The 14,326-nt window shown below is 41.5% G+C and overlaps 2 protein-coding genes across 3 annotated transcripts in view; one reads left to right on the top strand and one right to left on the bottom strand.

Moving 5' to 3' along the window:
* Positions 1 to 1,150: 1,150 nt before the first annotated feature.
* Positions 1,151 to 5,635, bottom strand: SSR3 (signal sequence receptor subunit 3). Its single transcript, XM_068954932.1, has 5 exons — positions 5,417 to 5,635; positions 4,287 to 4,413; positions 3,369 to 3,467; positions 2,416 to 2,547; positions 1,151 to 1,688 (listed from the first exon to the last, which is right to left on the bottom strand). Exons 1-5 carry the CDS (start codon positions 5,553 to 5,555, stop codon positions 1,622 to 1,624), a joined length of 564 nt encoding a protein of 187 aa, XP_068811033.1. The 5' UTR covers positions 5,556 to 5,635; the 3' UTR covers positions 1,151 to 1,621.
* A 296-nt stretch (positions 5,636 to 5,931) lies between these two features.
* Positions 5,932 to 14,326, top strand: part of TIPARP (TCDD inducible poly(ADP-ribose) polymerase) — a 47,554-nt gene continuing 39,159 nt past the window's right edge. The window contains exon 1 of one of the 2 annotated variants that reach the window (XM_009668488.2): positions 5,932 to 6,103. The gene's annotated coding sequence lies outside the window, so the exon portion shown is untranslated. Of the gene's footprint in view, positions 6,285 to 14,326 lie in introns of both variants that reach the window. The other variant, XM_009668489.2, reaches the window with a different exon arrangement.

The following is a 14,326-nucleotide window of genomic DNA, read 5'->3' as shown; positions in this document are numbered from 1 at the left end:
AGAGAAATATTGTAATAGTCCACAGGCACTGGGTAATGTACGTACTATATTTGTCAGAATTAACATTACTGCTGCCTGTAATTTAGGATTAACATTGAGAACAGTGGAAAAGTCTTGATCAGGCTTTGGCAAATGCTGACAAATAGGGGTATTTCAATGCCTCAAGCAGGTGTCGTTTTCTTACTCTTTTGCCCTCAGCAATGGCTTAGTAAGAAAATTCTGTTTAATAGAGCATTATCAAAACAGAACACTTCAAATTCACATGGATGCTGAACACCTCAGAAAGGCAAAGAACTATATTTCTGATACTCTTTCCTGCTGTGGTCACAAGGTCATTTGAATCCAGCCCACATTTGTGCCGCTCGTGTCCTAGCCCTAGGACACACCACTGATACAAGTCAAACCAGGAAACTAATCAAGTCAAAAAGTCATCTGACTCTACCTAGTATAGTGAACATCATTTCAACTTGTTATGGGAGAGTTTACAAGCTCAGCAGCATACGTGAAGGCAGGAGAGAGGCATTTCTAGGGCACTTCAAGACTGCAACCTGTTCAATCTTTGTTTTACTGTATTTTACATAAAGATGAGTCTTTATTAGAATATCAAGATTAGCATAGTAATTCTTACTTTAAATCTGATTATAGGCTCTTTCCTTCTTGTTTAGGATGCCAGGTCTGTAATAGCAATATGAATAACTTTTATAATACAGCTATATTAACACTAGTACAATTTGTCATTTAACAGGTGGATCGTCTGCTTCACTGATAGCATAAAAAAAAGTAAAAGGATTGTCCAACAAACCTGTTAAAAAAAAAAAAAAAAAGCTAAAATGACTTGCCTATTAGTTAGGCTGTGCCTGGAGACCTGGCTGTTTTTTTGATTTAAGGCTTCAGAAAGGAATGGAAAAAAAAAAAAAAATCCAACCAACCAAACCCCCAAAACTACAACTATTTTCAAACCAATACCAAACCATTTTCCTAGGACACTGTTTAGCTTCTGTCCCTGTTTAAGAATAAGGAGTATTTCCAGGAAAATAGTACATATGCTGACTTAAGAGGACTCCTCTTTTATGAGCTGACAAACCTACACACACACAACCTGCCCATGAAAATCCGCATTTTCAGAAATTCAGAATGGAAACACAAAGAATTAATTGACAGAAAAGCCTCCTTTTTAATAAAACTTTTCAAGTTACAATGATAAATGGTGGATTGTCACTCTTTTATGATCAATGAGTTAGGCTCTTGTAACGGTCACTAAATTCTGTTAGAGGCTTTGAGCAGAGCTGTTCTGTGCCGTTGTGTAACGCTCCGTTATGGTCTGCTTGGCTTGTCAGATGGTCTGCAGTACCACCACACCTGTGAAGTGCTTCCGAAGAGCTATGTTTGGTAACTGCTCGCATGCCATCTTCTTTCTTTGCTAAGTAACAAATTTGATGCATTCAATTATTGAATAATACCTTGTAAAGATACCAAAAGTAAATATAATTCACGCGTTTTCTTTTCAAACCCTCAAGCAGTCACGTTATAAAAAAGTAGTCCTATTCCACCCTTAAACTTTTGTAAAGAAAATTGAACCCTCCCACAGAAATAAACTGCTATTTTGGGGTTTTTCTTTTGTCTACTTGGATCCTGTAGACAGCAAGGCAATCAGTCCCGATGAAGCACTTATAGAAAGAATATAGTTTCTGTAGGGAAAAGGTTAAGGATATAAACTTTTAAGGTACAACAACCAACCTTATTTTGCCCAAAACATTTAGCAGAGGATGTTTGAACAAAAATGGATTGAGGGAGTTTTCTCTATAAATTCTATAGGAGCTTTAAAATCGGCATTGCAACACCATAGCCTTGATTCTAAGCTGTATTTCAAGCTATTAGCAAGATGCTAAAGTTACGAGTGCACTTAAGATACCTATAAAGTTCAGTCTGTTCATTTAAAAGAAGTTATAAATACTGTTAAATACAGCAGATCTTTCATTAACATAGGCAGCACTTATTGTCAGCATTTATTTACTTAAGTAAAAGAAGTAATTTTCTTGTGAACTTCCTGAAACTAAACAATTCTGTAAAGTAACAGCGTGTGGCAACTCGCACTAAATGCCGTGTTTCTGTACGACTGAACGGCCTCCTTACTGTACAAGCCATTACATTTGAAATGGCAGAGCCATAAGAATTTCTGTAGATTGTCCAGGTGATACCCTTAAAACATCTAGTGTCAGATGATAACAAATCATTTGTGATTTGGAGATTTTTTTGGTAGTCTCCACTTGTATGTTCAAGTGTTTCCAAGTGGAGGCACTACAATGAACTGCATATATCTACAGAGTAATCTCACAACCCAGATTGCAAACATGCTACAACTGACAATAAATAGGAATATGACTTTGGTTTTTCAATTGCGGCAATAAAGGATACACAGTTGGGTTGAAGTTCTTCAACACAAAGAACGAAGCAATGATGACCAAGACCAGAAAGAGGGTATTGTTGTAAAAGATGGAAAAAGTTGTTGCTTCATAATCTGCAACTTCATTTTTCTTCCACAGAATTCTGCGTACAAGTAGAGACGTTATTTCACGCATTTCTAATGTAATGTATAGGCTGACACACACAGCGTTATGAGGAGACTGACACCTAATAAAGTGTAGTAAGCCACACACTGCTGCTCTTGTCATAGCCAACTTCTAAAAGACGGGCACAGCAACAACTACCAGCCAGCTCATTAGCTAGAGATAAAACCTTATACGCTATGCACTTGCATATTTAACTGTCTTGTGTTTGTTTTACCATCATGCAAGCCAAACTTAACCCTCTATAAATAACACTTCTTTTTGTGACTTTGTATCTGTTAGACAGCCTGGCATACAGGTTGCATACTCAATTTTGCCAGCTATAACCATTAGGAGTGACAAGTACTGACTAGCAATACAGCCTGGCAGTATATGGAAATGCTGTCGTGAAGGAACTTGCACTCCACTACACAAAATACATTGCAAATTCTGAAACCTCTGCACCAGCCTGTCCTTAAGAAAAGGAACTTTTGTCATTTCTGAAGACAGCTATGATGCTTGCTCTTCGGACACTTATTAGAAGAACTGTATGAAAAGGTGTTTTGCTTTGTGGTTCAAGGACAGAGTGGTTGCCTTATGAGCCCTTTTTGATAAAGGTTTCAAAGTCTGAGACCTTTCATTGATAACTCACCTCAAAAAAGCTTTGTAGATGAACAAAGAGCTGATAGTACAGCTTCTTCTTACTGGAACATATAGACAAAACAGACAAAGAGACTGTCTCTAAAATCCTATCCACAGCCTGGAAGATACCAAGCGACATTACAAGCAAAAGAAAGAAAGAAGGAAAAGAAAGAGGATTACCTTTCATCCTTCTCCTTACGAGACATCTTTCTGTTGTCTGCCTCAGAAAGCTTGCGAGTAACTTCTTTGGAAACCGCATCTTCCCTTTTCTGGGCTACTCTGTAAGAAACACCATTTATGTTAAAGTTTAAAAAAAAGAAAGAAAAATTGGATTATAGTAAGCTGTATTTATAGTGAAGAATAAAACAGCCAAGATAGTGAACAGATTTACCAAAGGACAGTTAGTAATAGTCAAATTACTAAAAATATAGTCAAATGTAGCTGCTGGCAATAGCCACTGAAAATATGGGTAGTCTTGCTATTTCATTGTACGCCTAATCAACAAGACTAGTTGATTCTATAACTACAAGAAAGACGACAGAAACCAATTATAAAAGAGATACTGACACCAAATAAAGAAGTCTGTCAAATACCTGACCCAAATGCCCTCCTCTGACTCTGTTTTTAACGATCTCAAGGCAACGGTTTGAAGAAAAGCCAGTAATTGCTCTGTCCATGCTGAGCACAAACAGTTTCAAATTGGCAGCCAATTATCTTGCTGAAGAGACTCTTTCAAAAGCAGGATATTTCACTTTTAATTGTGCTGCCTCTTAAACTGTTGTCACGGTCTCAAGAGAAGTGCGCTCAGAAAGTAAAACGGATCGTTTAATGTTTGAGTTATAACTTTCCCATTACAATTTCAAAGCTCACGCTTCGTTATTTATATTGTCATGAGTTAAAGCAATTCAGGAACTAATACAATGGAATATCAAAAGACAGCAAGATGCAGGACAAAACGGCTTCTCTCTTTCAACTTCTATATAAAACAAAGTAGTTCTTCACTGTACTATTTCAGATAGTTTTACTCATCAGAAATTTTTGTAAACGCTGTTTTCGTTAGTTTCTTTAAGTCGTGCTTCAAACGGTCAGCAAACTTACTTGTGCTTGAGAACAAACTTGACGTTCTTATAGGCAAAAGCTACTAGATAGGTACTGATGAGGGTCATTACGCTATACAGGACTGCAGACTGAACAAGATCCATATGCCATATCCTCCAATAAAGCCCTAAAAAGAAAAATAAAAAAACATTAAAAGCAATTTCTCTCTTCAAGCAAAATGTCTCCACAGGAGTCCTGCTTAGCTTATTAGCTCTAATTCAGTACCAGCTCTGCTGGACCAAAGCCAGTTCCTGCAAAGTCATCTGGGTGTCTCCCGACTGCATTACAAAATGCCTTCAGAAAGAGAAATGTGCTACACTTTTCATTTATGTGAGCTTTATGAGATTATCTCAAACTCAACTCAGAAGCACCAAAAGAGCATAGCCTAAAGATTGCCGGTTGACTGTACGCAGAGTTGGTGCTGGCACATCGACATTTGGTCTGCAGCTCATTCCTCCTTACGCCACCCAACGCCCTGCTCCAGGCAGGGCCAACCTCAAAGCTGGACCTTACACGGTACAGAGCCAGCCCACCTAACGCTGCATGGGTCCTGCTCAAGGCCAGCAGGGCGCAGAGCAAGGCAAGCCCCAACAGCGCAGACGCCCTGGGCTGCGATGGAGGCCTCCGCGCCCCCGTCCCGCCACGTCGGCAGTGTGCCTGGAGGGGCGTCCGACCACCGGCAGTGAGCGAGGAGCCTGGGGGCGGCCCTTTTCTGGGCTGTGGGGACCGCTGCTCTCCTCAGGCTCTCCCCGCTTCTCTTAGGGGGGACAGACGGACTTTCTCCTGCTCCACCTCACAGGCTGTCGCTTCTGTCAGGGGCTGCCCCCTCCCCTCTCTCAGGGCCTGTCGCTCCCCTCAGGGGCTCCCCCTCCACTACCCACAGAGGCCCCCCCCAGGCCCCACCTCAGTCCCCTCAGGGCCTGTCACTCCCCCTCAGGGTCTGTCTCCCACTCCCCCCCAAAGGCCTGTTGCTTCCCCTCAGGCCCCTCGGTCCCTTCAGGGCCCGGCGCCTCCCCCCCAGACCCCTCAGGGCCTGTCACCCCCACTCAGACTCTGTCTCCTGCCCCCCCCCCAGGGCCTGTCGCCCCCTCTCAGACCCCCCCGCTCCCCCCAGGGCCCCCGCCGCTCACAGATGGGGATGGCGGAGACGATGAAGGCGTTGCCGAAGAAGAGGGCGGAGGACTTGGCCGAGAGGTTGCGGCTGAAGTCCTGGAGGAGCAGGTCCTCCTCGGACTGCTGCCGCCCGCCGGGGCCGCCCTTGGGAGCCATGGCGAGCCGGGCCGAGGCGCCGTCAGCACTGAGCGGGGGGGGGGCGGGGCTGCCGCGACTGCTTCCGGGGTCGGGCGGCGGCGAGCGGCTGGGGGGGGCGGGTCCGCCTGGGAGCGCTTCCGGGTCGCGGCTGGCCGACGTGGAGCGCGCGGGGGGGGGGGCGGCGGCGCGCGGGGGGCGGCTCTGAGGGCGCGTGGCGGGAAGGCGCCGCCTCCGGCCGTTGCGACCGTTATGGCCGTTAGAACCGTTGCGCTCCACCCCCCTCCCCTTCCGCGCCGCCGGCCGCCGCCGCAGGGATGTCCCGGGCGCGCCTCGCCCCTTCCCCGCCGCGATGTGGCGCCGCGGAGCTCCGCCGCCGCCGGGGGGGTGGCGGCCGGGCCGGGCCGGGCCGGGCCGGGCCGGGCCGGGGGGAGCAGGCTGCGCTGCGCCTCTGACGGAGCAGGCGCGGCGCGGCCTCTGCCGCCCGCCTTGGTTTCTGGGCGGCTTGTGCTGTGAGCCGGGGCGCAGGAGTCAGCCGGCGTGCAGGACTGGGTGGCACGGCTTGTAAGGCAAGTGAGTTAGTGCGCCTGCCTCCTAGGGAGGTCGGAGAGCGTGGTCCCCCAGGAGCTCCTACTTAGCACTGCCAAATTTCCGTGGCTAGATCTGTAGCGTGTTTAAAATACGTGCTTTTGTGGAAGCAGCTGCCCAGATTTGACTTGGGGAAGGAGTAAAAAGCACCGTAGGAAACAGGTTTGTTTCCCGTTATATATTTGTTGCCTGGGGAAAAAAATTGCAGTTCCCAGAGAACTGCTGCAGTTGTTGGCATGTATGTACGTTGTTTTCTCTTTGTAAGCGTTCTTTTGCGTCTAGTTATTGTACTTTTAAAATCACTTTGTTATTGTTTTCACTGCTGGGACTTTTACCCACACCCAAGAGTAAGTATTCCATAATCTCTCCTGCCATACACACACCTTGGGACTTGTAAAACCATAGAAACCATAGATGGTCATCTGCAGTGCCTTTTTTTTTTTTTAAATGACCCATCTATAACTTAGTGAAAATAGCGTATTGGTGACCCACAAAAATTTGGAGGATTAATTGTACTCTCTTGGTTAAAAGATTATAGAGATTACTCAGGTAATACACCTTTAGGGATGTCTTCCTGATGGTCTGGGGTATCCTTAGTCAGAAGGACCATAGTACTCCTTGTCCACTCGAACAGCTCTTTTTTCTTGCTATTTTTATTTATAACATTCCTGAGGAAACTTAAATAAAGTTGTAACTTAAATAAAGTTATAACTTTAAAAATTTTAATTAAACTAGTCCCTCCTGCTTAATTCCCCCAATTACTAGTATTGTTCACGTGCAAGAGAAGATATAAGGTGCACCAAAAGAATGGGGCGATGCTAGCTGGAAATGAAAGGAAAGTTCTGTAATCACAACTCATCATTCATTATGATTGAAGAGAAGTCTACGAAGCGTTTAAGTACAGTAGAACTCTGCTGAGCAACCTTCTGATAAATATTCAGGACAAAACTTGAGCATGGATTTTCATGATTCGAAGTGTATTGAACATACTACGCTAACAGAATTACGTTGCTAATGTCATGTTACCTACAGGCAACCGAGGGAGTGCTGCTTCTGCTAAGGAGACTTTGCTTTTTGGCTTGGAATATGTCTACAGCAGGGTTTTCCCGACTGACTTTTCTGACACATCAGCCAATTAGGTGATGTTTAGCAGCCCTGGGTACCAGCAGAAACGGCAAAGTGTACTGATTGCAGTAGTGGCTGCTACCAGCTCTGTTCAGCTGTGCTTATAGACAGAAGGCATGCCTGCAGCTCCATACTTGCCACAGCCTGGGACCCATCCTTATCCCTTCATCTACCACCTTTCTCTTCACCACCTGGTTAGGGGTACTTGCATTTACCTAGCAGCTCATGTCAGTGCACAGGCAGTCAGGGTTTCCTGGGGTAGGTTGCGTAGAAGTGACAGGTATTCTATTGTTTGGAAACATGTGGCCTATATGATTCGTAATCAGCAATTGGTGCTGTTTCTCCCTGTATCTGCATTTAACCAGCCTATATAGCTTTCCTTTGTCTGAGTGTTAATTTTAGGCATGGTCCTCAGTAGATGCCTTTAATGCTGTTCAGTACTCGTTCATGAGGCCTCCCACACCTAATCGGACTATAGCATCATTCGAGCTGTGTTTTCTCTATAGTTCCTAAATATTGCTGTGGTCGTCTATAAATGGAAGAGGTTTATGAAATTTGTAAAGAATAGGAACTTAGACTTTTCAAATGAAACCTTTTCCTCTGCAGAAATTACTATCAATATCTTAGTGGTTTGTTATTTCAAGGTCTTTAAGCATCTGAAGATGTGTGTGTATACTTGGCTGTGCTTCTAAACATGCCTAACTTCCACTGATTTATTTCTTTTGGATGAATATCTAGTACATGAAACATCTGGATACCTTTGAAAATCTTCCTTCTAATGTCCCCGTTCTGTCTGAACTACATCTTTGGGTTATACTAAACTCTTTTGAAATAGCTTCCACAGCATTTGTTTTAATTCCTCTGGCAAGCAAATGCTGTTTGTCCGCTAGGTGGCATTCTAAATTTTGTATTGAGGATGGTACTCAAGCAGGAATGAACATAACGTCTTGTTTTCCTTGTGGAATGCATTGAAACTAAATATTTAGTATGTAATGTAGTCACTATTTATATACTTGACCAATATTACTAGTCATAAGAATTTTCTTATTGAAAGAAAATATATTTTCTTATATTTCAAAGTGCCTAAAGTAGTAGAAGACTACTGGAAAGATGAAGTATAACATTGTTTTAAGATTCTGATCCACGCGTGGCCGGTGTTCTTACACAGACAGATTTCTCCCTTTCACTTGTCTAGGTAGGTCAATTTGTGTTGTAGTGGAATGCAAGTAAGTCTAATTTTTTATTCTTGGTTTGGCTTTACTTGGAAAGGATGGTATTATTTCAGAAGAAAACCTGCCTGTTGACAGTATGTGTCTCAGTTGAGATATGACATTGTTTCGAGCCATCAAATGATGACAGATTTTCTTGACAAAACAAGTGGTCGTTTTGTTTTTTTAGTAATCTTGGCACTGGCAAACTGTAGCTTTAAGCGGAACATTGCAAACAATGAAACTTGCTGAAGCTTCATATCCACTTTAAATATGCCATGTTTGCTTCACAGGAAATAAATTGGAATGCAGATTTCTGTCAAAACAGTTACAGTTTTTGTTTAAGTGCCTAAATCTGCATGGTGCTGAATGCATTTTGTCAGAATCCTCATTCAGGAGCCATTGGGAACGTAAGGCACTCAACTCATTGTGTTGCTTACGTGCACAAAAAATGTGTTTAGAAGGTTCTCATGTTTGCAAAAGTCCAGTCATCCAGGGCACATCTGCTGGTAAGAAGCATTTAACTTCTTAGGATCTGCTTATGCTTCTCCAAATGTTTTTTGTTGGTTTTCTGATTGTACGTAAGTGTTAGGTTTAGGATTGGGCACTTCTTCACTGACTAGAAGAAACCAAAATCCTATTTATAAGGCAAAGGTTAAAAATAATTCACTTTTGGGATTATTCCTCAAGTAGAATATTGTGTGTGCTTATTCTTCCATCTTGTGCTCTCTTCTTCAAGAATGCGTTTGTGTTGGAAACCAACACCTTTCCTCCACATGAAAATTATGATTTTGCTTGTGACAAGTGGCTTAAAAGATTCTTACATAAATATATTAAAGTTCTTTCATATGCTTGTTGGTAAAACCTTCATGTACCTTCTTTCTGTAATGCCAACAGGCTGTGAAAAACCTCCAGTCTCTTGAAGATAGGCAGAACTATAGTGTAAATGTATAATGCTTTGTCCTTCAGTCAAATTTTCATCAAAATCGAAAGAACAGTGAGTGCCTTCTTGACCTGAGAGTAAAAGTTCTTTTGATAATACAAATGTTAATGCTGTCATCTTTGTTACTTAGGAAATATGTTTCTTATTCAATTTCTTACTAAAACACAGGAAACAGTAAATATTCTGAAACTACATGGATTTTCTTTACTGCTTTCACTCTTTCTCTAAATATCTGAGCTGGACCTATGTGAAATTATTTAATGAGGGCTGTGGCATTTCCCAGCAGAATTTGTTTTGTCTATTCTGTTGTTGCTGCTTATCTCTGTGAAGTGTAGGCTCAAAGGCACATTTGTGTTGGACTGGCAAATAGAATCTCTGAGGCATGTGATTTACAGTAAATAGGTCTACTCTTTAGCAGTTATATTTGTCATCTTCTGTGCTAATATGAATCTTCATATCCCATGATCTAGGAATGTTTGTCATTAACATGAGTATCTTAAAGAAAAAAAAAATAGTGTGCATGCTTAGGTAGGATGAGAAAATAAGCATGGAGACAGCAGCACTAATGAGTCTATAATTTATTATTAGGGTTTTTGTGCCTGGTTAATTGGTGTCCTTTCTTCCTTTAGGTGTGGAGATACTAAAAGAACTAGAATAAATGATATTCTAGTGTGCAGAAGGAAAAGTTCTGGGGAGACAGCACAGAGAGGGTGCAACCCTATATGGGTCAAGAACAGAACCAAAAAGCTATTGTTGTGACTCTTTCCATGACCTTAACAGCTCTAGGAATCTGTGCCCTAGGACTGAAGAGCTACCAAAGCCTTGTGGCTCCAGTAGCAAATAACCACACAGCAATAAAGGGTTGTTCCATGGCTACATAAAGATTCCTTTTTCCCCTCATGTCTCCAACAGGCCAGTGTATAAACACCTAAGATATAATTGATGTCTGGACTGTGTGTGGGGTGAAAGGATTTGAGCATTCATGTGGTATACATCAGAGATCATTTAGCGGTGCTTATATAGCCAGCGTTCTTCAACGTTGTGAAGAATGGGGATTAAACTTTCTGAACGGCTGTTTTTAGAAAACCAGATAACCCAGCACGGATCTGAGCGATAGTCTTTGGGCTTATAACTAATATAAATGAAAGCAGGATTTTCCATCTGTTATTTAGATTCTGTTTCTCAAAGGGAGATAAGTCTGCATTCTATCAAATTCATGTATTATAGAATCTTGTACAGCAGCAGTTCTTTCAAACTACGTATGTTCTGTTTCTTCATTTTGCACAAAGTGACCTTTCTGACAGTTTCCAATTACGTTTGCCCTGCTACGCCTACCTAAACCCTTGGAAACACACAGAGATTGTTTCAGTGAGTGATAGACTACTGTAAATACTACTTTTGAAGCGTATTGAAAATTCTGTATCGTTTTGAGCCATGGTTCTTTCTTGGCACAGCACTTCTCAAAAGATTGAAAACTCTTACAACTTGATAGTTTGTACTGTTCTTCTAATCCAGTTCTGGGGCTCTCAGTACTGTTTTTTAGCTTGCAAAACCTGTGGGGAAAAAAATCCCTTGAATTTAATGAATTATGTATGAACAGACCAAACAGGACAATTTTTGCTGTCATCTAGCGGTATTGTTCCATGAATTGCTCTGTCTTTAGTTACTGTGGTAGCTGACATCTTGTTTAGCAGAAGAGTTCTTAAAAGCATTCAGACAAAATGCATTGTCTTCAGGCTAGTGATCATTATCACGTTCCAACAGTAGCAGTTTTATCAGAAAGAAATGCTGCCTGGCAAACATCCTCTCTGAGTCCCACAGAGAATTGTATTTGTGATTAAATGCATGTCACCCCACTGGTGATTATAGCTATCTCCGTGAAGCTTTATGTTTGTAACAATTTATGTTTGTAACAATTTATGTTTGTAAAAGTAAGTAAAGCAGAACATTGTGAGCTGTGTGGAATTACAGAGCACGCCCTTAATATGTCTGTAACATAACAAAGGTTCTCAACATGGACTTTGATAAACCCTCTCTGTTCTTTGCTTTTATAACATTAGGTTGTCAGAATAAATCTCGAGATACGTGTAAGAGATGCCTGTTATTTAAAAATCATGTAGATTTCAACCAGTAAGCCAGCATTTTGTCTTTTAGAACAGAATAGTGTCATTTCTGTGAAGTCATCTCCAAATGCTTGCACGTGTTTATGCAGTAGTATCAGTGACATGTATTCTGTTACACTCTGGGCGGGAAAAAGTACATATTTTTCGCTTTTTAAGGTAGCCTAAAAATCATACCGTCTTCAGCCTCGAGTCAGTGTTTACCCTGAATTTGATGTTTTCACGTGGAGTTGATGCATCCATGCAGTCTCTTGCATCTCTTTCAACTCCTTATATATATTGTAGTGCAATGTGTGTTTTAGTTTAAATTGTACCAAAGCCAGGGGAATGATCTCATTCATACGAAAAAAATTTATTTTTTCTTCTCTATATACAACCGCCTCTGAACCTACATCCAAAGCTAAAGCGTAAACTTGGCTACCCTTGCAGCCCTGAATTTTACTGCCTGGTTATCAGCCATTCTGTTTTGGTTTGCTTCTCTAAAAGGGATTTTCTTAGTCAAGGAAGCAATATCTCTTATTTGCTTTCAATAATCATTTCACTACCAAGGGCTCCAGGGCTGATCACTTCCTTTTTCCCTTGTTTCATCGTTCTAGCCAACTGTTTCAGTGCTATGACGGTAGGCAGTTTTAATTTGCTGCCATGTACCTGCAAAGCTCTGTCTCCTCTGTTGTTGTAACTTAACTAATTCACCAAAAATTAAGAGCATTTCTCAGTAGTGTAGCTACAGGCTAAGAAGTCTGTGACTAAGGCTCTATTTTTCAGCTGTTTATTGTAATTCTGAAGGTGAATTGTGTAGTTTCCTCTTTCTAGCTAGAGGAAATGTGGATAGATTTTTCTGTGCTGCTTCTTATCTGCCTCCTGCTAGCGCTTCTGTTAATTGGGAACTAAATTCCATAGTCTTGAAAATTGCTAAATTTCACATCTACATCTAAATCTAAATGCAAACCAACTTTGTCAATGTCATTCATTCCTGTCAGTGGACTAAACTTTGTCCAAGAATGAAATTATAGCAGAGCAAAAATTTCACTACAGATAAGACTGCAAGAAACCTCTTTGTTCAAAATTAAACGCTTCTAATACTCTGAAATCCCCGTGTTTACTTGGCTTGTCCTGAAATTTGTCATGCATTAAAGGATGTAAATGTGTTGTTTTGAATTTTAGATCAGCTGATTGGAGATTGTTGAAATACAAAAGAAAAAACTTTTTTGTATAAATATGCATGGAGCTCATAAACCAAACGGATTCTGCTATCTCTGTGTCAAGTAGGTAGATGAGAAGCTTCTGAACTGTTATCTCTGCGTGCTGCATTTTTTTTGGAAGCTTCCTATGAGGTCTGAGGCTTAAAATTAGAGATATAATTTAGTTGTATTATTTTTTAGCCAAATCAGTTCCTCAGTATGGTTTGGAATGTAGCCTCGTAAACAGCAGAACTGTCACGACTGAAGGGGCAGACTGTGGTGAGGTATGGAATGGTGCTGTCTTAAACCACTGTTATTTCCAGACAGTTTTAAGGTTGTAGCTTTCCTATCACCTGGCTATGAATTTTGAAGGAATTAGACTCTGGAAGGGGAGAAGAGTGTGAAATGGGAAGATAGTTGCAACTGTCATTGAGGTGAACAGAGCAGATTAAATCAAACAGTGCTGTTCTCTTTTACCTTCTGAGAAGATTGTATTGAGATAAATGGATCGCTACACCCACCTTTCCCACCTTTAATTCCTAAAAACTGAAATTGGCCTAGGTGGATTTCTGTGATACTTGCTGTATCTTAAGGGAACTTAGTGTAGCATACATGACCTACTTTTGAAGTCAGTTGAGAGAGGTGTTCTTGAAACGGTCTCATTTGTTCCAGTTTCCTCCTTCAGCATTTTCAAAGTTTTGGTTGATATGTTTGTCTGTGTGTAGACGAAATTAATGAAATAATGTCTGCAAATAGATTATCAAGGGGCTTGCTTGCTCAGCATGTATCCCAGCTATTGACCACGCTGTTGGGAAACAATAACAAATGTAATATTTGGAAAATAACTAACCTTTACAGTTGAGAATGAACCTAATGTTCAAGATTTGGGGCACCCATTACTCTAACATCACAGTTTGGTTCCCATGCAGCTTTGGGACCTGGATGTATCCTGTAGATAATCCAAATGAAAGCTTTTGGTAACAGGAAATAGAAAATTATGGTATTTCATTCCATCTGTTTGCATATCTTACAATTTTATTCTGATCAAACACAAAATCCGCAGTTTTGGGTCATCTGGAGGTTTGTGCAGGATGACATAACACATGTATGTTTTTCAGCCAGACACGATCCTAGGAGGGGCCATTGGGGAAGTGTGACTTTTACCTGTTCAAAAGGACTCCTCTACACTTGCTGGGTGGCACACACACAGCTTTGTGGTGGTGCTGTAACCTTTCTTAGGTTAGATCAGACTGACCTTTTCTGGCATGTTACGCAGAACTGTGAGGTTAAAGTAAGTCCGGGAGCTGCATCAGTAATGGAGAGAGTGAGGAAGCTGAATGAATGAGCCTTTAATGCAGGCAAGCCTAGCAAGCTGTGTTTTATGTATAGAAGACAACTGGTAAGCAGTAGGATAGCTAAATGGGCTAAGGGTGTGACTGAGGCAGCCTCTGGTTAGAGGTGAAGCACAAAGCATAGGGGCCAGGTTTGTAATAGGCTACATAACAAAATCTGTAACCATCCATTTAATTGCTGCCTGTGATTACACATATGCACAGAGAATGCCAGGCAATCAGAAACAGTCATGTTAAATGCAAATAGTCAGCTTTTGTCTCTTTAATAGCATGTA

Source organism: Struthio camelus, chromosome 9, assembly GCF_040807025.1.
Source record: "Struthio camelus isolate bStrCam1 chromosome 9, bStrCam1.hap1, whole genome shotgun sequence".
NCBI classification, from domain to species: Eukaryota; Metazoa; Chordata; class Aves; order Struthioniformes; family Struthionidae; genus Struthio; species Struthio camelus.
The sequence above is the reverse complement of the archived record's forward strand: the minus strand, read 5'-3'. Positions and strand labels throughout refer to the sequence as shown.